Below are 22,829 nucleotides of genomic sequence, written 5' to 3'. Positions count from 1 at the left end.
AGTGATTTCACACAATATGTCTCACATTCTTATATGGTCCCAGGGTAATCATGGAAAAAATGTGACTAAATAATTTAAAAATGAGTACTTCAATCAGACAGCAGCAGTAAGTATAAAATCAGTAAGTAACTTTAAGCATGCATGGCTCTGTTTCTGATACACAATTCTTCTGCTACAAGTGAATATTCTGTATATTACATAAAACTTCATACATAATTATGAAGAATGGAAAATGTCAGCTTATAAAGTTTTTATCCTGATTATTAAAGTCATGTTATTAAATTGCTGCAGTTCAGGAGTATACCTGTTGCATAGTCCAATTATAGCAAGTCCTGGAAACATTGTGTGCAATATAGGAAACAACCCAATCATTTATATGAATACTATATGCAAGTACAGGTAATTTATTAACTATTTGGTTATGTTAGATATTTATGAATGAATGAGAACAGCATACAATAAAGGCAAAGATATCAAATGGTATTAAAACAAAAATTAGCCCTGAATATAAAACATGTAAAGGGAAATTTGTAAACAGAAAGGTTTTCTACACTCAAAATCGAAATCTTGACATTTTCAAAATGTTAAGCAGACAGCAAAAATCTGCAGCTTATTTATAAAGCTAAGAATAGAGTCTCTATGAACAACAAACTAAATTAGTGCAGATTGAGACAACAGTACATGAACATCATCATGAGAAACATTTTCACTGGAACTGCTTTTTCGACTTTAATAACGTGACTGCCAGGAAATATTAATAGTTTAGCAGACGGAAATTTTATCTAAGGTTTGCAATCTTGGTTGGCACGTTTTCTTTTCAAATAGTATTCAGATGTAAGGACACTGCTAACAACTTACTATATTATCTTGAATAGCAACTGTATTTATAGTACTATATATAGTATAACTGGTAAGTACAAAACACAGTATACAGTTCACAAAGTCATATTGTTGTTAATGCACTTTAGAATGTCTCATTTACTATATAAATACAACAGAAACAGAACATGTGCTGAATATAGGAATGTATATCTAGAATACAGAAAATAAAACAAATGTTCATGAATAAAGCAGAAAAATGAAAATTTCATTAAAAAATGATGTGCTCACTAATTCTTGTATAGTAATATTTAACTTTGGCCCTGTGGTCACCTATTTGACTACTACAGCTCCTTATTTACAAGTTCAACAGACAGATGGTGACTTTATGTGTTGCTATTTATTACCATTACTTGCCATTAGCTACAACCAGCAGATGGGTTATACAAGCAATGTAGTTAATCATCAGTTAATAATCTTGGAAATTTCTGCGGCAGCAAGTACTTCTGTAGCGAAGTAGTTATTAACATTGTATGGAAACTAATTTTAACAGTCAATATTATGTAAATATTTTATTTTATACTAAATATATACACATACATTCATATACAGTGGGTACGGAAAGTATTCAGACCCCCTTCAACTTTTCACTCTTTGTTATATTGCAGCCATTTGCTAAAATCATCTAAATTAATTTTTTTCCTCATTAATGTACACACAGCACCCCATATTGACAGACAAAAAAAGAATTTTTGAAATTGTTGCAGATTTATTAAAAAAGAAAAACTGAAATATCACATGGTCCTAAGTATTCAGACCCTTTGCTCAGTATTTAGTAGAAGCACCCTTTTGAGCTAATACAGCCACAAGTCTTCTTGGGAAAGATGCAACAAGTTTTTCACACCTGGATTTGGGGATCCTCTGCGATTCCTCCTTGCAGATCCTCTCCAGTTCTGTCAGGTTGGATGGTAAAAGTTGGTGGACAGCTATTTTTAGGTCTCTCCAGAGATGCTCAATTGGGTTTAAGTCAGGGCTCTTGCTGGGCCATTCAGGCACAGTCACAGATTTGTTGTGAAGCCACTCCTTCGTTATTTTAGCTGTGTGCTTAGGGTCATTGTCTTGTTAGAAGGTAAACCTTCGGCCCAGTCTGAGGTCCATAGCACTCTGGAGAAGGTTTTTGTCCAGGATATCCCTCTACTTGGCCACATTCATCTTTCCCTCGATTGCAACCAGTCGTCCTGTCCCTGCAGCTGAAAAACACCCCCACAGCATGATGCTGCCACCGCCATGCTTCACTGTGGGGACTGTATTGGACAAGTGATGAGCAGTGCCTGGTTGTCTACCAGATTTTCACAGGCCTGTCTAAATGTTGTGTAGCAAACTTTAAACAAGCTTCAACATGCCTTTTCTTAAGTATAGGAATCTTGCGGGGTAAGCTTGCATAAAGGCCATGCTAGTGCAGTGCACCGTCTATTGTTTTTTCTTAACAATTGTACCTGCAGCCTCTAAATCTTTCTTGAGATTCTTTGGAGTGGTTCTTCACTCTAGGGTTACTCTGCCGACTAACCTTCTGACTCCCTAGTCAGAAATCTTGCGAGGAGCTCCTGTGCATGGCCAGTTGTTGGTGGAGTAATGTTACTAACCACTTGCAGATAATGCCCCCAGAGGTGCTTACTAGAAGATTCAGAAGTTTTGAAATACGTCTGTAACCAGTTCCCATTGATATGGTTTTCAACAATTACGTTTTGTAGATCTTGTTAGAGCTCTTTGCTTTTGCCCATGATGAGATGCTTCTTGTGTGACACCTTGGTAGCAAAACACCTTTTTACTGCCCATCAGTATGTACTAACCCACCTGATATCAATTTGCACAGATAGAAAGTGAATTTACGTCCTAACTACTTGCGGATTTATTGAGTTAATACCAATGTCTAATGAGAATTTCATGTGAATAGCCTCATTGGAAATATAATTACTGAAAAAAATGATGACATGTTCAATACTTGCTTCCCCCACTGTATGTATACTTGCACAGGCTTTAATGTTTATAAATGTGTAGCTAATTTAAAAATATGTAGTAAAAACGTATTAAAAGAATTAAAACTTTCTTTTACATTATAACAAACACATTTAGATGAGAAACATATGTGTCCTGATTTCAAAAACTCACTGTTGATAAAAAAGGAAACATGACACAAACATTAGTACCTGCATACCTGGTTGTTCAACACAGACACTTGGCCCTGTAGTCGCTCAACTTGTTTCTTCAGTTTTTCCTTTTCTTCATTCATGCGTTCTCTGTCACTTCTCTCTTTCTGGAAGTCCTCTTCATATATTTTCACCTAAAAATAAAGAATATAATAAAAAAAAATAATACAAAAAGAGTTTAGTTTATTAAATTAGTTCCATATGGGTTTATGGTAGGTGAGTTGCATTTCCCGTAGTACTGGAAATTTTGAAAATGAGAAGGCATATAACTCTCAAATTTCATCCTGTTGAATAATAAAAATGCCTTAATATTAAAAATGCAAAACATACCTAATGAATTTTATGGTGCTTGGATCTGAAATAACTTTTTCATGATGTTTTCAAAAACATGGTTTTTCCAATAAAATATTCAATCTAAAGCTTCTACCTTTGATCTCTGCTAATCAGAAATTCTTTAACATACACATTTAGGTTATCTTTAATATGTTTCTCCATGTTCATAATACAACATACATTACATTTACAAGCTTCTGGAAGCATTTCCTAATTCTATCCCAACAGGAAAAAAGCAACAGTGCAAATATTCTTAATAAGGGACTGGACTAGCCAAGGCTGTAAAACTGTAGTCATGGATTTGGCTTTTATGGCAGAGATTATATTCTTACTCCACCACTGGGGTCAGTATTGCTCTAATATGGCTTCATTTCCAAATGTGATGTCAGATTTATTGTGACAAAAACACAAATAAAACAGAACAATTAACCAAATGAAGATGTAATCTGTGTTAAAGTTAATTCCTTTATTAAGAAAGTTGACACCTGCATCAAGCAGGGTGTAAATGGCTAGAAGAGTGGCATTGCAGACATCATAAGAATGCAGTTCAAGCAAGACACGGAAAAAAATTACAAAATGACCTTGAGAGTCAGGGTCTTACTTCTCTCTGAAACACAATCAGATTTAGTTGCAGAGTATAAAACATAGCTCAGACAGCTCCTTTCCATCAGAAACTAAACAATAGTTTGACTTCATCATCTTTTTTACTGTGTTATGATGGCTGGGTTTGATTACTCTTTTTACATCTATCCCCTCTATTTTCAGAATATGCTTTAAATACGTGGCATTTGAAATGACATCATAAAAATAAGAACACTATCATTGGACCGATAATACATAAAAGATAATTTTTATAATGAAATGGTTTTATTCATATATTCAAAAATAAAAATATTTACTGGAGGTTTATTGCACATTATAAGCAACTGGCAAACTCTGACAGCCAATACTTATTCATGGGACTGAAAAGGTTCCAAACCCACAACTTTTACATGGAGTCCTACTAGATTCTTTTCCTTCTGTGTTTTTTTACAAGCACTCTCATTTGCTGTACACTATAAAAGATGAGGGTGTTTGTTGTCATTTACAACACCATAAATACATAAATAAATAACCCACTAACCATTAGAGAATAGTCAGTCAGTCATTTTCCAACCCGCTATATCCTAACACAGGGTTGCGGGGGTCTGCTGGTGCCAATCCCAGCCAGAACATGGCACAAGGCAGGAACAAACCCGGGCAAGGTGACAGCCCACCGCAGTTAGAGAATAGTAATTTCTTCTATAAAAGCTACACTTAAAAACTTAGCATATATTAACTTTTGAGTCAAACTTACAAATTTTCAAGTTGGAGTCCAACTTCATAGCCCTGTGACCACAATAAGCTCCCAGAACAATTTCAATGAGAATTCACATGGATTTTGTAAGTATCTGGAATTGCACTAGAGGGGTGCAACATCAATTCTTCCAAGAAATGCTCCATTATTTGGCATTCTGATAATGGTGGTGGAAAAAACTGTCTTGGTTGCAGCTCTATCATAAATCTCGAAGTCTTTTGTTTTACTGAGATCTAGTGACAGGGCCTGCCATGGTGTATGCGTTATATAATTTCCATAATCCTTAAACAATTTAAAGGATACTCATGTAGTGAAGATCAGGGCACTGTGTTTGGAGAGTATACCGCTACCATCATGAAAGGCTGTATTATTTAGTATAACAATCACACAGACATGCTTTGCATGTATTGCCATTTACTTTAGCTTCCAAGGCAGGGATTCTCAACCTGTGGCCCAACTCATTTGAACATGCAACCCAGAAAAGCTTCTGGATCTTAGTGCCTATGCAATCACAATGGTTATTTACCCATATTTAGATTTAGCATACATTACTTATTTGGAAAGCAGTTCAAGTAAATTATAGAGGTTGCTTTTACTTATTAATACAAAAGGAGGGGAATTTTGTTTAGTTATTACCAACTGAAAAAGGTGTTCTAGTTCTTCTTTTAGTTAAAATTTTTAAGAGTGTTTTATCTCAAAAAATTATTACATACTTTTGTCAGTACCAGGTAAATACATTACGTTTTTTTTTTGTGCAAGCCTATCATTTAGTGTCTGTTTCAAGGACGCATTAATTTCTTATTATGTAGTCCCTTCAACTTTTCAACTATTAGAGCTCCAACAATGACCTAAAAATGATTGAGACCTGTACTTAAGAAAATATCATTATGTTCTTTGTAATACAGGATTTTACATTTTTAAGTTTTTACACTTAATACATTATTTAGCTCTACAATACATACAGTGCATCCGGAAAGTATTTACAGTGCATCACTTTTTCCACATTTTGTTCTGTTACAGCCTTATTCCAGAATTGATTAAATTGATTTTTTCCTCATAATTCTACACACAACACTCCATAATGACAATGTGAAAAATGTTTACTTGAGATTTTTGCAAATTTATTAAAAATAAAAAAATTGAGAACGCACATGTACATAAGTATTCACAGCCTTTGCCATGAAGCTCAAAATTGAGCTCAGGTGCATCCTGTTTCCCCTGATCATCCTTGAGATGTTTCTGCAGCTTAATTGGAGTCCACCTGTGGTAAATTCAGTTGATTGGAGATGATTTGGAAAGGCACACACCTGTTTATATAAGGTCCCACAGTTGACAGTTCATGTCAGAGCACAAACCAAGCATGAAGCCAAAGGAATTATCTGTAGACCTCCGAGACAGGATTGTCTCAAGGCACAAATCTGGGGAAGGTTACGGAAAAATTTCTGCTGCTTTGAACGTTCCAATGAGCACAGTTGCCTCCATCATCTGTAAGTGGAAGAAGTTCGAAACCACCAGGACTCTTCCTAGAGCTGGCCGGCCATCTAAACTGAGCGATCGGGGGAGAAGGGCCTTTGTCAGGGAGGTGACCAAGAACCCGATGGTCACTCTGTCAGAACTCCAGAGGTCCTCTGTGGCAATAGGAGAACCTTCCAGGAGGACAACCATTTCTGCAGCAATCCACCAATCAGGCCTGTATGGTAGAGTGGCCAGATGGATGCCACTCCTTAGTAAAAGGCACATGGCAGCCTGTCTGGAGTTTGCCAAAAGGCACCTGAAGGACTCTCAGACCATGAGAAACAAAATTCTCTGGTCTGATTAGACAAAGATTGAACTCTTTGGTGTGAATGCCAGGAGTCACGTTTGGAGAAAACCAGGCACCGCTCATCACCAGGCTAATACCATCCCTACAGTGAAGCACGGTAGTGGCAGCATCATGCTGTGGGGATGTTTTTCAGCGGCAGGAACTGGGAGACTAGTCAGGATAAAGGGAAAGATGACTGCAGCAATGTACAGAGACTTCCTGGATTAAAACCTGCTCCAGAGTGCTCTTGACCTCAGACTGGGGCGATGGTTCATCTTTCAGCAGGACAACGACCCTAAGCACACTGCCAAGATATCAAAGGAGTGACTTCAGGACAACTCTGTGAATCCTTAAGTGGACCCCCCCAGAGCTCAGACTTGAATCCGATTGAACATCTCTGGAGAGATCTTAAAATGGCTGTGCACCGACGCTTCCCATCCAACCTGATGGAGCTTGAGAGGTGCTGCAAAGAGGAATGGGCGAAACTGGCCAAGGATAGGTGTGCCAAGCTTGTGGCATCATATTCAGAAAGACTTGAGGCTGTAATTGCTGCCAAAGGTGCATCAACAAAGTATTGAGCAAGGCTGTGAATACTTATGTACATGTGATTTCTCAGTTTTTTTATTTTTAATAAATTTGTGAAAACCTCAAGTGAACTTTTTTCATGTTGTCGTTATGGGGTGTTGTGTGTAGAATTCTGAGGTAAAAAAATGAATTTAATCCATTTTGGAATAAGGCAGTAACATAAAATGTGGACAAAGTCATGCGCTGTGAATACTTTCCGGATGCACTGTACATACATATATCCAACTACTGTATATACAAACCGGATTCCAAAAAAGTTGGGACACTATACAAATCGTAAATAAAAACTGAATGCAATGATGTGGAGGTGCCAACTTCTAATATTTTATTCAGAATAGAACATAAATCACGGAACAAAAGTTTAAACTGAGAAAATGTATCATTTCAAGGGAAAAATATGTTGATTCAGAATTTCATGGTGTCAACAAATCCCAAAAAAGTTGGGACAAGGCCATTTTCACCACTGTGTGGCATCTCCCCTTCTTCTTACAACACTCAACAGACGTCTGGGGACCGAGGAGACCAGTTTCTCAAGTTTAGAAATACTCTCCCATTCTTGTCTAATACAGGCCTCTAACTGTTCAATCGTCTTGGGCCTTCTTTGTCACACCTTCCTCTTTATGATGCGCCAAATGTTCTCTATAGGTGAAAGATCTGGACTGCAGACTGGCCATTTCAGTACCCGGATCCTTCTCCTACGCAGCCATGATGTTGTGATTGATGCAGAATGTGGTCTGGCATTATCTTGTTGAAAATGCAGGGTCTTCCCTGAAAGAGATGACGTCTGGATGGGAGCATATGTTGTTCTAGAACCTGAATATATTTTTCTGCATTGATGGTGCCTTTCCAGACATGCAAGCTGCCCATGCCACATGCACTCATGCAACCCCATACCATCAGAGATGCAGGCTTCTGAACTGAGCGTTGATAACAACTTGGGTTGTCCTTGTCCTCTTTGGTCCGGATGACATGGCGTCCCAGATTTCCAAACGAACTTGAATCGTGACTCGCCTGACCACAGAATAGTCTTCCATTTTGCCACACTCCATTTTAAATGATCCCTGGCCCAGTGACAACGCCTGAGCTTGTGGATCTTGCTTAGAAATGGCTTCTTCTTTGCACTGTAGAGTTTCAGCTGGCAACGGCGGATGGCACGGTGGATTGTGTTCACTGACAATGGTTTCTGGAAGTATTCCTGAGCCCATTCTGTGATTTCCTTTACAGTAGCATTCCTGTTTGTGGTGCAGTTTCGTTTTAAGGGCCCGGAGATCACGGGCATCCAGTATGGTTTTACGGCCTTGACCCTTACGCACAGAGATTGTTCCAGATTCTCTGAATCTTCGGATGATGTTATGCACAGTTGATGATGATAGATGCAAAGTCTTTGCAATTTTTCGCTGGGTAACATCTTTCTGATATTGCTCCACTATCTTTCTGCGCAAAATTGTGGGAATTGGTGATCCTCTACCCATCTTGGCTTCTGAGAGACACTGCCACTCTGAGAAGCTCATTTTATACCCAATCATGTTGCCAATTGACCTAATTAGTGTTAATTGGTCTTCCAGCTCTTCGTTATGCTCAAATTTACTTTTTCCAGCCTCTTATTGCTACTTGTCCTAACTTTTTTGGGATTTGTTGACACCGTGAAATTTTGAATCAACATATTTTTCCTTTAAAATGATACATTTACTCGGATTAAACATTTGATCTGTCACCTACGTTCTATTACAAATAAAATATTGACATTTGCCATCTCCACATCATTGCATTCAGTTTTTATTCACAATTTGTTTAGTGTCCCAACTTTTTTGGAATCCGGTTTGTATTTTGGCAATATTAACAACAGATGCTATATTTTTATATTTACAGAACCTACTGTACTAAAATAATGACTTCAATTGGCAATAATAATCAACATGTTTTGAGCTATTTTTTAATACACCAATGTGCATACCTGTTCCTTTAGAACAGAAATCTGTGTAAGCAGCTCCTGTCGTCTTAAGTTCATTCCGCCATCTCCATGATTATTAAAAACTGTGGCCTGGGGTGCTGTAGCAGTTTGCAGGTTCAAAGCTTCTTCTAGGGCCTGAAGACACACACAAAAATACAATATTCAACAGAGGCAATGTATGTTTTTTGGTGCTTTTTCAGTACTAATATTCTGTGTAATCCTAATTTTCTTATATATGACTTTAAATAGGTATCAATTTAGTGAAGGCTGTTGAATAAAAAGTATGTTTATGTGTGAATTTAAATATAGATGGGGCTTATTATTAAAGTTTCTTTCCTCAGGTCATAATTATTCTAATTACTTTTCCATTTACTGAAGCACAATGTATGTATGAACAAGAGGTTTGTAGCTTTTGTTTTGGTGTATGGTTGATAAAAATAGATTATAACCATTTTAAGTCCCTCTAAAAATGTTAATCTGCTGATGGTACGACTAACCAAAAACAAAACAGCATTTGTCAACTCCCACTGCAGTTGTTTTTGCAAATCATTACTTGAAAAAAGTAATATGATATCTGCAGATTTATGTTTATTTCTTAAACTAAATGGAAAATTTCAGATTTTTAAAGACATGAAAGAAAAATTGGAAAAATATTTATTTTTAATATCTATTTAGCACTGGACAACAAATCTATTATAAAATGCATCATAATGATCTTCTGAATTAAGAATTTATAGGTAGCACCCCAAAACCCATAAAAAGAATATATTTTTTCCCTTAATTTTTCATTCAACCTTTGTGATACTAATCACTATTAAATATATAAGAATGTGAAATCAATTTACCAAAGTCTACAGTGATGGTACATATAGTAATTCCATAATAACAGTTACCTGTAGTAATTTTTTTGCATCAAATGATAAGTAATGTCAGCCAATAAATACAGAATTGTAATAAATTAAGATACTGAAATGCAAGTATCCTAAATATAATAAGGAACAGTTTTTTCACAGTATTGGTGCTTCATGCATGACTTAAAGTACTCACCTTGTTTAAGCGTTGAATCTCCTTTTCTTGATATTCCCATTGCTTAGTAAGTGGATTTAGTTGATCCTGCATGTATTTAATCTTTTGTTTCAGCTCTGTAACCTCTGTTATATACTTTTCTTTCTCAGACTAGAAAAAAAGGACATTTATAGTGCCTCAATAAAAATGTTCAAATTTTATAGTCTAGTATTCTGAATTTGAAATATTATTAAATGCACTTCTTCATTGATCAATACAGTTCTGCACACTGTGACTAATCAAATAAAAGACAAGTTTCAAACATTTACATTATGAGAAAAAACAGAAATCGGACGACCCAAAAATCACTCTTTACCCCTTCGTAACAGCAATCCTAAATTAATAGACATTATCAAAAAGGTAATTCAATTCAATCTTGGAATCCACAAATGTATAAAATAAGTGTATAACCCGATTTATATTAACCTGTGTTAATAAATAAACACACACTCTCTCTCTCTCTCTGTTTGTAAGATCCCAGAAATATGACAAACTTTTAAAAGATATGAGAAATATTGTTCCATGACAATATTCCCATTTAACAGATACCTACACAAAAAGATTTTAGTACTAACCTTATATATGCACCATTTTGTGTTATTTAAAATGAGAACTTTTTTTTATGAAACCAAAAAAATAAATCAATACAGAAAAAAACTATTTGCTTTAGAAATGTAGTAATTATGCAAGTTGTATGTTAACAGCACTCCCACTTACCTCTTCATTTTCAATTTTAGACTTGGCAAGCAATAATTTACGATCATAATCACGCTGTCTTTGTTCACGTTCTGCTTCAAGATCAGCAACAGCTTTCTGTGAATCTGCAAGTCGTTGTCTTAGTTCAGTAATCTGAAAATAAGAAAAAAATCTTTTTTTTTTAAAAAACCAACAGTGGATAATCATCTAGAATAACACCCAGAATAGTAATTAGCCCTCAGAACTATTCACCCTTTATAGAATTATTCTTTCCTTTATAACTGATAATTTAGCAAAACTATGCAATGTCAGCAATACAGGTGGTTGACAAAAATCTGTGCAGCCTAGTACTGCAGGATTTTTTTTGTGGTATATAAATTGATTCACTAGAAGACAGATATTGGGATGTGTTTTGCATAATGTTTTCATGCCATATGTGGCAGTTGAGAAAAATGCATTTATTTGTACTTGGCATTACAAAAAAATGTCACGAACTGTGCACAACTAACATTAGCATTGCTGCATTTTATAATACAAAATATCCTCTCCCTATTTAAAAATTAGTGTTTTGTTTTTTATAATGTTACAAAATAAATAATGACAAAAGCAGAAAATAATATTATTATAACATTCTCAATAAAAATGGTGAACATAAATTATATTCACCCTCCCATACTCTCATATTAATGTAATAAGCTGGAATACTCCTTCCCTTTGTATAGACAATGTATAAAATATCAGCTTGTTTAAACAGTAATACATAAAAATTAGAAAATAACTGACATATTTGGAAAGAATTTAAACTGTTAGTCTCTCAGGAGGCACTAAGCTTCTCATTTAATTCTACAATTTACATGTTGGAATACAGCCCACCATCATCTAACCCGTACCAAGTCCTAAAATGAGATAAATCTAACCAAAAGTGACAGAAACATAACTCATGAATCAGCAGTAGCAACAGAAACATAACTCATGAATCAGCAGTAGCAACAGAAGTCACAGTAGTAGTAATATCATATGTACAGAGTACAGTAAACATTTAACTTGTGTGTCTGACTAACATACATTATGTCACCACTCTTCTGTGCCACGATAGGTAAAAATATATTAAAACATGGAAATTATTTAATAGAAAGCACAAATCAGATTACCCGAGATATATTCCTTATGTTTCTTTGCACCTATTACCTAAAACGTTATTACTACATAATATGACAGTCACACAATTAACTGATTAAGAAAACTCTGTTTTGATATGATTACATGAAAGAGAATTACATTCTAAATTCACTCATCTTTGGTGGTAATATAACCTTAATCATTTTCTGCATGACTTTATCAGTCTTTTACATCATAATTCTGTATCACTGTGATTTACAACACAGGATTTGTGTAATAATGTTTAGGGTGTACTTACTTTTTTACATGACTCAAAGACCCTGCCAAATTTTCAAATCAAGACAATATAATTTTTGCCCATTGATCCTGACAAAGTAACTCAAATTATCCTCTGGCTTAGAAAATTTCTGAATAGCAATTTTCAACTCCAGCTACAAAATCAAAATCTGATATAAGAGTTGGCCTTTGACTGGGTCACTCTACACTATTTTCTTTTACCTTTATGCTACTCTTGAGTGACTTTGACATTATACAGTATTAATCTCACAGGCTTTTAGGTTCTAGTAAACTGCAGCAGGCTCTCTTCAAGATGTTGACAACTTAGCTGCTTTCATTTTGCAATTTACTGAATTGCCAAATGTCTATCCGATTGTATGTTTGCTTTCACATTATAGTTTTTGCATGGATTAAAGACCAAGCTTCCATTTAAATACATTAAAGATTACTGCATAGAGTGTAACACCATAAAATATGATGAAGTCAAAGGAAAGTGCAGACTTTTTTTTTATTGTTTTGATAAGCACAATATTTATTATATACTCAATTTTTTTGCAGAAACAAACATCATAAATAAACACAAATGATAGCAAATAGTTTCCTGTGGTAAAATGTTTGTTATCTATTGAGATTGAACAGTTTTGCCTCATAGGTCTATTCGATCTGGCCAGCCCCAAGTCTACCACAACAGGAAGATAGCGGGTATACAAGAGGTTAGGGAAATTCTGCTATGTATATTTCTAAAGCTTGTTGTTGTCACTGTGGTTACCAAAACCTTGTGTTCTCTTATCAAAGATCAATTTCCTTCACTGGCATATATGACAGCCATCTATACAGCAAAGTTTGCAAAGAATGTACCCAGTGAAGCTGAGGTTCCTCACGTCACATTGTGTCAAATGCTGTACTAACAGAATCTAAATTGTGTAACTTTCGGTTCTTGACAATATTGCAGGTTAGCCTTGCTGACGTTAAAGTTGGTTTCACATGATAGTTTGTCCTCAATATTAAGATAAGAACAGCAGCACATACGCTGGGTGTTTAAGGGTGGGGAAACTTTCAACAAATACTATAATGATATCAGAACATTTTTTCACAAAACAAAACAAAGCAATCTGCTGACAAATAAACAGTGGGAAATGTATCCAGCAGGAGCATGTACAATATAATTCTGAAAATTATTACAGTAAAATACAGTTACAGGTTATTAAAAAACAGTAAATAAAAAGTTCAGAACCTGTGGCCTCTTCGTCATGCAGTCCAGAACCAAGCTCCTGGATGTCACTGACACATAATCACACTGACATTGGTCATTCATCCTTATGTAAAGGTTAAGCACATGCTTAACCCACATCATATGTAAAGGCTTTTAATATGTTTATACTTTGTGTGTCTGTCATGTGTGTGTGTTTTTTTTTCTATTTTTATTTTTAAACAATATTTTACAGTGTTTCAAGAGTGCCTCTAATGATGTGTTCTTCACTTGCACACTGTGACTTGGAAATGCAAATGGAACACAATCAACAGGTGAGTTATGCAAAAGAGGAGGGTAACTACAATCAAGAGGCAGTGTGTTCTAAATCCAGGAGAAAATTAAAAGATGAAGTAAGCTGCACAAAATAAATTTTAACAGTATGATGACAGCAATTCAGTTTGATGCTACTCCTCACATTCAATGACACTGGTACAGGCAACCTTGCTGTAATTAATAATTCAAAAAGTCACATTTTTGGGCAAATTTCACAAACACTACTCTGCAATAACAACTTCACTGTACCATCATTCACCTGGCATCTAACTACAAAGAATGAATCTTCCCAAGACAGTGTCGGAATGCTCACTAAAATAAGCATGCAATTTATGAAAAGTTAATAAGGTCATTTAGAAAGCAGCTTAAGTAAATTTTAGAGAGTATATTTAACTATTAATTAGAAGAACTACAAATTTTTAACAATTGCAAAAAGGTTTTCTAATTGTTCTTTGTTTGCTGCTCTTTTTTAATTGGTGTTCCCCCCTAAATATTTTAACTCAAAAAGTATTAAACAAATATTGATATTTATTGCCAAGTACCCATAAAACAGAGCATACAGTTCTAAGTTTACCATTTCATAATTTTTATTTAAAGTTTCATCGACATAATTAACAGAGAGATGTAAATTGTTTGAGACAATGTTTATAAGTAGTAGTAAAATTACTTTAATATTTTTACTAAGAATTTTCCTGGCATACATCAAAAGCTTAAAGACCATTTTTTGGATCAAGAAATTCCATGAAATATTACACTTTTTTTTTTTTTTTATATATCAAGCACTTACTAATACGGACATTAATATGTGACATTTGGTTAATTCCATAGGTGAGATTTCAAATGCTTCTGGTGACTGCAGTTTATTAACACTTAACCTTACAACTAGCCATGCAGGTGATCAGCTCAGTTTAAGAAAATTTAAACATGAAAGTGAGCAATTCCAATAGATAAACAAAATAGACAAGATAGTGGCTTTTTACAGAAGCACTTCAAATAAATAAATAAATATGTAGTTAAGTAAGTAAAAAATAAATAAACACACATAGACCATGAATGACTACAAAGCACAAAAATTCAAAGAAATAAAAAATTCTTTCTTGGCTGTCACAGTGAGGCATTTTGCAGACATATTGCTGTTGGTGTGAAGAAACCCAGCAGCATTTTTTTACAATGTTCTTGCTGAAACAGTTGTTGCTAAAAGTACTATGTGTTATTGTGTTAGAGGATGTACAGCATTGTTTATAATGGCACTTAGTTTTGCTTTAATTCTCTCCTTCGCCACTACACCCAGGGGGTCCAGAGTGCGTCGTTTAACTGAGTTTGATCTTTTAATCAACATGTCTTCAGACTTTACTACACTTACTTTAAACTTTTACATATGATATAAATTTGGACTTTCAGCTCAAAGTTCAAGAGAGTGTTATTACCTTTTGCTCATACTGTTGTTTCATTGACCTGAAAGACTTATCCCACTGTTTATTCACCTCCACAAGCTGTAAACAAATACAAAATACATTAGACATTAACGCAGCTAACAAATGGAAATTCACTAATCAGCATATTAGCTTGTTGAACAGCAGAGATGGGTGGCACAGCGGCGCAGTGGGTAGCGCTGCTGCCTCACAGTTAGGAGATCCAGGTGCTCCGGTTTCCTCTCACAGTCCAGAGATATGCAGGTTAAGTGCATTGGCAATTCTCAATTGTCTCTAGTATGTGCTTGGTGAGTGTGAGTGCTTGTGTGTGTGCCCTGCCCGGGGTTTGTTTTTTGCCTTGAGCCCTGTGTTGGCTGGGATTGGCTCCAGCAGACCCCCTTGACCCTGTGCTTGGATTCAGTGGGTTGGAAAATGGATGGATGGATAATGGATGGATGGATTGACAGCAGAGACAGCATTGCAAATCATGGAAAATAAAAAAGACATATAATAAAGCACAAGAGAAAAAAACAGCTTTAAGAAAAAAATAATTGACAAAGCACTAAACTGGTGTACAGCAGCTAGTTATTTTTGATACTGATGCAGTGAACTGATACCAGTATTTATGTAAAAAAAATGATCCGCTTGCTCACCAGGCAAGGAGCAGCTGCATCAATTAAAACCCTTCACTAGATGAATGAATTTGGAAATGTCTTAAATATGACATAGACCAAATAATGTCCTATAAACTCTACAGAAATTAACAGAAGGTTAAATTTCAGGGAAAAAGAAAGCCCATTAAGAATGTATTCCTATTTATATTCATTATGTTTCTTTATTTACATATTAAAAGCTATGGAAATTCCCCAAGGTTTACTATTAAATAAGAAGGCAACCTCTTTATGCAATCATGTAGCACAGAACCAATACTTACCTCTCCTCTCTGTTGTTCCAGAGCCTTTAGTTTCTTTTCAAAAACATCGATGTCCCGACTTTTAACATCTGCTTTTTCCTTGAAACACTAAAAAAAATTACCCAAAAGTTATAAACTACAATTAGTATGATCATTCATTGTTACAAAAAAAATATAATTTTCTTAAACTATTTTGCAGAACACATCATTACAATTAATTTCAGCTCAAGAGTATGCCAATTGTTAGCTTTGTTGCATCACAGGGCGAAAGTCTGTGTAGAATTTATATATTCTTCTGCATGCCTAAATGAGTTTCTCCAGGAGCTCCAATTTTCTCACACATTTCAAAAGTGTATAGCGGGTAAATTTGCAAATCTAAACCGAACTAGAATGACTGAATGTCAGTGTGTGGGCCCTGTGATAGACCCGACATGTACCTCTTGTCGGAATAGACTCAGGCTCCTGAAGACACAGAAATGAAAAACAGAGTATAAAAACGAAGATATTTAATAATCTTTATTATGTTGAAAAATGTTTATAAATTGCAAATTTGATTAACCTAAATAAAACACATGCAAAAAGAAAATGCATAGAGAAAGAACATATTATTTATTTTAAAGTAACCGAGTACCATACCACTTAGATATTACTACTGTACTTACTACTTCCATTTATGAATGTAAATTTCATTTTAATTATTACATCACAAATTAAACGCAGATATCAGTAGAATATGCTCTGAAAATAGGCTACTTCACATTAGATTTCAATATGGTGGCATTTGTTTTGGTAAATTGTGGTTCTACAGTATTATATATAGATTTTGCACAAAAAAAAAAAAACAATATCAAAAATACCAGCTGGCAGTGGTATTGACACTTAGAATTCTTAAGACCAAGTAATTGTGTAGGCAACTTTAGGGTGGACTTATTTTAACAGTTCACTGTCTATTCATTGACCACAGGGCATAAAGTTATACATTGACTCAAAACTGACTCTAAATAGGCCTGATTCTGTGTGGCAGTGATAGTAAGTGAGACCTGCAATCCACTGGTACCTAATTTTAACTGTTCATTGACTTTAGCATCACAACTTGGAATATACAGGTTCATTAAATGAATAGATCTTCCAAAGCATTGCTTATTATACATTAGACATTATATATAAAGAATTAAAAAAAAAAAAGAGAGAACTTTATTGGATTACGTTTCTTGAAATCATGATGTATGTGTAAATTTCCTGTTGATGCATATTTAGATTGTTATGCACTAGAAACATATGCTGTCATTACCAGAAATTTCTTAGTGAAAGTAATGAGTATATTTAAAAAAAAAATGAAAACATCATAAAGAAAAGCAAAAAAAATTAACTACACTACTGACACTCCATTTTCTGATTTCTAATATAGTTTAGCATCACATGCACAAGTTCAGTGGGGCAACTTACATCAAGTAATCAAACTGAAAGCATTTAAAATTTTGGGAACAAATACCGGTAAGTAAATAATTAAATGATTTAAATATTTCCTTAATGACCTAAGTGGGAAAAGCTTAATAATGTGGTTTTTATTAAATAGTATAGTTTTAAATACTGCAAGTTTGCATTCCTATGTTAAATCCACCCTATTTTGTTGAATGTTTACTAATACAAGTTTTCAAACAATCAATGCCCAATGACTAACTAAAATGATGTAAATAAATATAATGAGCAAAGGAGAACAACATTTAACATGCATAAGGAGGTCATTTTTTTAACTTTCTAATCAAACTAGAAAGTCATGAAGGACAGGAATACTCAAATAATTTTGCTAGGGATGCAAATAACGTATTTATTCTTCTGACAGAAAATAAAACAGACCTGTTGTACAGAGACCACCTCCATCTTTGTCCCCACAGATGCCTGCTTGACCAGATTATCTTTGCCAGATCCACATAACAATCCCTCTTTGTTCTCTACTTTGGTCTTCACTATCTTTTTAAGCTCTTGATTTTCTTGTCTAAAAGACAGAAAGATGCATTTAAAATAAACATATATAAACACATTCACACTCAAAAATATCAAAACTTTCCAACAGGTCTCTTCCATATTATAAACACTACATATTTAAAAAAAAAAAAATAAAAAAATACTGAAAATATTCTGTTGGAAAGGCCCAACTTTGAATTCACCCCAAAAACATTTAAAGTTCCCAGAGACTATCTGTGGTAACAACAACTACAGTGTGACCTTTGATTATTACAAACATTTAGGAAATTTGTACATGTAACTTCAAATTACATTTTCCATTAACATTCCTTTAGGCCAGAGTTTCACATAATTTGTCTTTGAGGAGCTTCCTGTGAGCTCCTATGTGGTTTTCATCTATAAGCTCCTCACCCTGAGCATTGCTGCTCTGTAGTGATGTATTTACATGTGTTTATTCACATACAGATTCTGAAACAATGGCCAAGTACATTGATGACATCATTTGTGTAGGGCTCATCTTAAATTATAGTAATTCTGGAAAAAGTAACCAAGCTGATCAAATAATCTACACTGCTAATAATTCAACAAAATTAGTGGTGGCCTTTTCAGCACAAAAGGACATTCTCACCATTTGTACATATAATAGACAGATTTTTATAGGTGGTCTTTATTTTCACATTCCTAGGCACCACAATATCAATGAAGGTTAGAGCTCTTGATTTTAAGACATTTAAAGCATATTAGATTGCAACAAGAAATAAAGGCAGTTTCTGCTTGTCTGTAACTGAAACTATCACTACAGCATGTATCATGGCAATACTTCTGCAAAAAAGAAGGGGCAAGAAGGCATGATTTTGACCACTCATTCTAGAATCAGAGAAGTATGATATACAGCCGTAAACTCAACCCAGCCAGGATGCCCCTGGAATAAAAGGATGAGGGGAGGCAACGACTTGCCGACACTGCTTCCCCCAAGACGATAGATGGCAGCTTCCCTGGACTGCAGCGGTGCCCCGGATGCCCGCAGGGCACTATGGGACTTGGAGTTCGGCAGCACAACCCTGTAGACACAGCAGGGAGCTGAAGTTGGGAGGGAGTGTGACGGAGCTGCTGGGAGGAGAGGAGGAAATTTATTGTGTTGTGTGATAATTATAGTGATTACCTGTTTAGTGTGGCCGAGTGCTTTGGAGGCACTATTTAAAAACATTAAAATACTTCTTGGTGCTTTTAAACCTGTGTTTGGAGCATCTATCTGTTGGGGAAAAGGTGGGCAATAGTGCCACCAAGTGTCTACTAATTGACAGACGGCTGTGTACTCAGTGTTCATTCATTCAACTCAACTTAAACTGAAAAATAAAGAGCTTATCTGACCTTGTATATTTTTTTCTTCTTTTTGGTAAATGATATATACTTGCCGTCTTACTGATATTTCAGCACATTTTGGTTTAACGCATGTCTTTGGGGGGGCTTAAGGGGTTATATTTTTGATGTGCCTTCTTTCACTCTTAGCATTGCTTTGGGATGAGATATTGCACACGTTATTTGTCTTTTTTCTATTATCCTAAGCCATTATTGGTTGAAAGGTTTCAAAATTGTAAAAAATGTAACACCCAAATGAAATATTGGTACCTACCGAAACCACATAAATATTTAAAAAAATTACATTTTGTAAGCAGGTTCATTTCAACAATTAATTCTAAAGAAAAAAATATTACATGGCCTGCACACAACTTTTTGAATATTTACAACATTAACAATATATACAGGTGCATATTTACCAAAATAAATGCAATACTACTACTGCATTTGAATTTTTTAACTTTTAAAAACCTAAAAGCTTGATTTTGGATTGAACTCAAAATTCACAAAAATCTCCCTTTCCAAGTGCTACATGCCTATTAAATGAGCTACTAGAATAATCCCACATTCCCCTTTGCTAATTATTGCCAAACTATACTGCCTCAAATGATTCTGCACTAATGGGGTGTATTGATATGGGGGATGAGACAGAGTATAGGAGTCAGATGGAGATATTTGTTTCTTGGAGCAAAATAATTGTCTGCAGCTTTACTTCAGCAAAGCCAGGGAACTTTGACCACATTAAACAGCCTCATCATCCAGTCAACCTGTGGACAGGTAGTAAAATTTTGACTTTGGTATCACTATCAGCTTTCGGATCAGAGTACCAGTACCAGTACCAGAATGGAATTGAAACAAATAATGGATAACTCCTGATTACTCCATCTTATTATCAACTAAATGGGCCGCACCCTAGCTAGCCTATCCAATGAACTGCACAAATGTGTGTTACACATGTTGTGACAAACTGAGGTTTCCCTTTGAACTCTCCAATGTGTTAAAAATGTGCTCCCCACATAGACTGCAGTGTGTAGTAGAGAAGAAGGAGTGAAGGTATGGTTGTTTGTCCACAGCAGAGTGTAAAGTGTGTTGGAGTTTAAAAACAGAGTTTCTAAATGAAAACAATATCTGGCCATGCAGGAGTTTTTAAAAAAGATCTTGCTCCATACTGAAATACCCAAAAATGCATATGACATAAACCTTCATCTACAACTCAGTGAATGGACTGAGTGGCGAAAAATCCACAATACCCTTGAAAATTAGATTCCGGTGCGGTTTATGCGCTTTCAAACAATGAGCAAACGCAGAACTCTGATAGTGCCTTCATAGCATAGAAAAAGAAATAAATTCTTTAAGGAGCCACAGCAAACTGCCCCTTGGCACATTAAAAAAAAAAAGAAAAAGACAACATTTAGCTTTATGTGCTTTTGTGAGAGGACTGATTATAAGCACACAGCAATCGGAGAGCACCTTATACCAAACAACTTTTGCAAAACTAACTGGATGGATGCATACATACAGTTTACTGCCTGTGCTTTTGCATCTCATATTGTGAACTTGGCTGTATTCTACACATCCACTTCATTAAATGCCTTGTATAACAAGTGCTCCTTCTTATGGAATGGCATTTAAGTTTAAATAATAAACATTGATTAAAGGCTATTCACCAAGGTATTTACAATCTTTACATGGTTCTAAAGTTTTCACCATGTGACAGCAACGTCGCTGGCCAAAGAATTTAATTCAAAACTGTACCAACAGCAAGTAATTTGCCTTTTACGCATGTATACAGCATTCAAACTTTACATAATGCAATTTAGATACATTCAGGTAAAGAAGCACAACAAGCACCATGGAAAACCATTCTCCTATGCCTGTGTTGGAAAATGCTTTTCTTCTTTGTCAATCTAGCACTACAGTCTCTTCACCTCAAACATTTGTTTGTCAGTTCTTCCTCTCTTCTTACACACCTCTTTCCTATCAGTCTTCTCAGATGGATGTTTAATAGGATATGAAATGGAAGTTAAGAAAAACTTTAGATTATCATGCCACAGAAACAAAAGCTCTCCATGATGCGTCAAAGGCATTGTTTCACATACTGCTACAATAAAAAAAATATATAATAAATAGCGGCAGGCATATCACTCTGCACAGAATTCACACTTGACTGAACTTTTGTTATTTTACTATAAAATCATGTGGTGACCCATCAAAAACATCTGTGACCTATAGTTTAAGAAACACTGCTCTAACATATCAAAACGGGCAAGGGAGGGTTTGTCCCCTGCAGAGTCTATGGTATGTCAGAGAATGGAAGACCAAACAGCTGAGCACAAGTTCTTTCAATGCTGGCACCATACTGCTTTAAAAGTAAGATTCTTTGACACTTTTTCAGTATTGGTATATCGTGAAACCCTGATGCCCATTCAGAGATTGGATGCAGAGGGGCTGCACTGCAACAAGTACTTAAGGGCCACATCAATCACAGGCTATTCTGGTCTTGTAACATAGAAAAACCACATAAGAAAGGGCAGATCAGAATCTTACTTTCTTTAGGAGACTACACTTCTATAATGTGGGCAGTGATATCCTTTACAGGTTATGTAAATCTGTGATGGCCAGTGCAAACTTCTACACTGTTATGTGCTGGTTCAGTAACATCACTTCAAGAGAGGCCCACAGAATTAACAGATTAAAAAGGCCAGCTTAGTTATGCAACATGCTTTTGACTTACTGGAGATAGCAGAGAAGAAGAGAATGAAAACAAAACTGAGTGCCATTATGAACAATGCTGGACGTCCTCTCTATGACACACTAACATGGAGTATTTTCAGCCAACAGATAAGTAGAGGTGTGTCAAGAAACGCTACTGGGGCTACTTGACACCAATAGCAATATGCCTTTATAATGCCTTAACGTGACTATTCATTTTATCTTTGACCAAGTCTGAGTTTTCCTTTCTTTATAGTAATTCTGGTGTGCATTTGAGGGGAGTTGTTGTTGTGTCATATTATTTATTTATTGAATGTTGGTAAAAAGCTTAACTTTTACCCCTTGAGAGAAATAAAGTGTCATCTATCTATTAATGAAATTTCAGATTTATAATAAATTATAATTACTAGGTATAAAACTTTCCTAATAGCAGGTGACTTAATCTTTCATGTAGATGATTACTGTGATCATAACGATGCAGAATGCACAGATCTTTTAAAAGATTTTCATACAGTCGACAAAAGGGGACAACACATTAGACCTGGTCATCTTGTGTGGGCTTAAAACTGATGTGACTCAAATAGTGGATCTTGATAAATCTAATCATTACAGTATTTACTTTAATGTAACAAAGCCATTTACTAGGATTAAAGAAAAGCATAAGTTTAGAGCCATTTTTTGATGCCACAGCTGCCTTGTTCTTTTCTAATATTATAAGTAACCAGTCTTACTCTAGTACCTATGCTAATACTACA

At 35.2% G+C, this 22,829-nt stretch overlaps 1 protein-coding gene across 4 annotated transcripts in view; it reads right to left on the bottom strand.

Moving 5' to 3' along the window:
* The window catches only part of tnip1 (TNFAIP3 interacting protein 1), a 119,977-nt gene that overhangs the window by 18,393 nt on the left and 78,755 nt on the right, over positions 1-22,829 (bottom strand). For all 4 annotated transcript variants that reach the window (XM_039776130.1, XM_039776128.1, XM_039776132.1 and 1 more), the window contains exons 8-14: positions 17,896-18,034; positions 16,060-16,146; positions 15,141-15,206; positions 10,815-10,946; positions 10,080-10,208; positions 9,036-9,167; positions 3,035-3,160 (exon numbers count right to left, since the gene is read on the bottom strand). In XM_039776130.1, the coding sequence (XP_039632064.1) occupies positions 3,035-3,160; positions 9,036-9,167; positions 10,080-10,208; positions 10,815-10,946; positions 15,141-15,206; positions 16,060-16,146; positions 17,896-18,034 (811 nt within the window). The remainder of the gene's footprint in view (positions 1-3,034; positions 3,161-9,035; positions 9,168-10,079; positions 10,209-10,814; positions 10,947-15,140; positions 15,207-16,059; positions 16,147-17,895; positions 18,035-22,829) is intronic.

The sequence above is a fragment of the Polypterus senegalus genome, chromosome 13 (genome assembly GCF_016835505.1).
Source record: "Polypterus senegalus isolate Bchr_013 chromosome 13, ASM1683550v1, whole genome shotgun sequence".
Classification (NCBI taxonomy): Eukaryota; Metazoa; Chordata; class Cladistia; order Polypteriformes; family Polypteridae; genus Polypterus; species Polypterus senegalus.
This window is presented reverse-complemented; position numbering and strand designations above follow the sequence as displayed.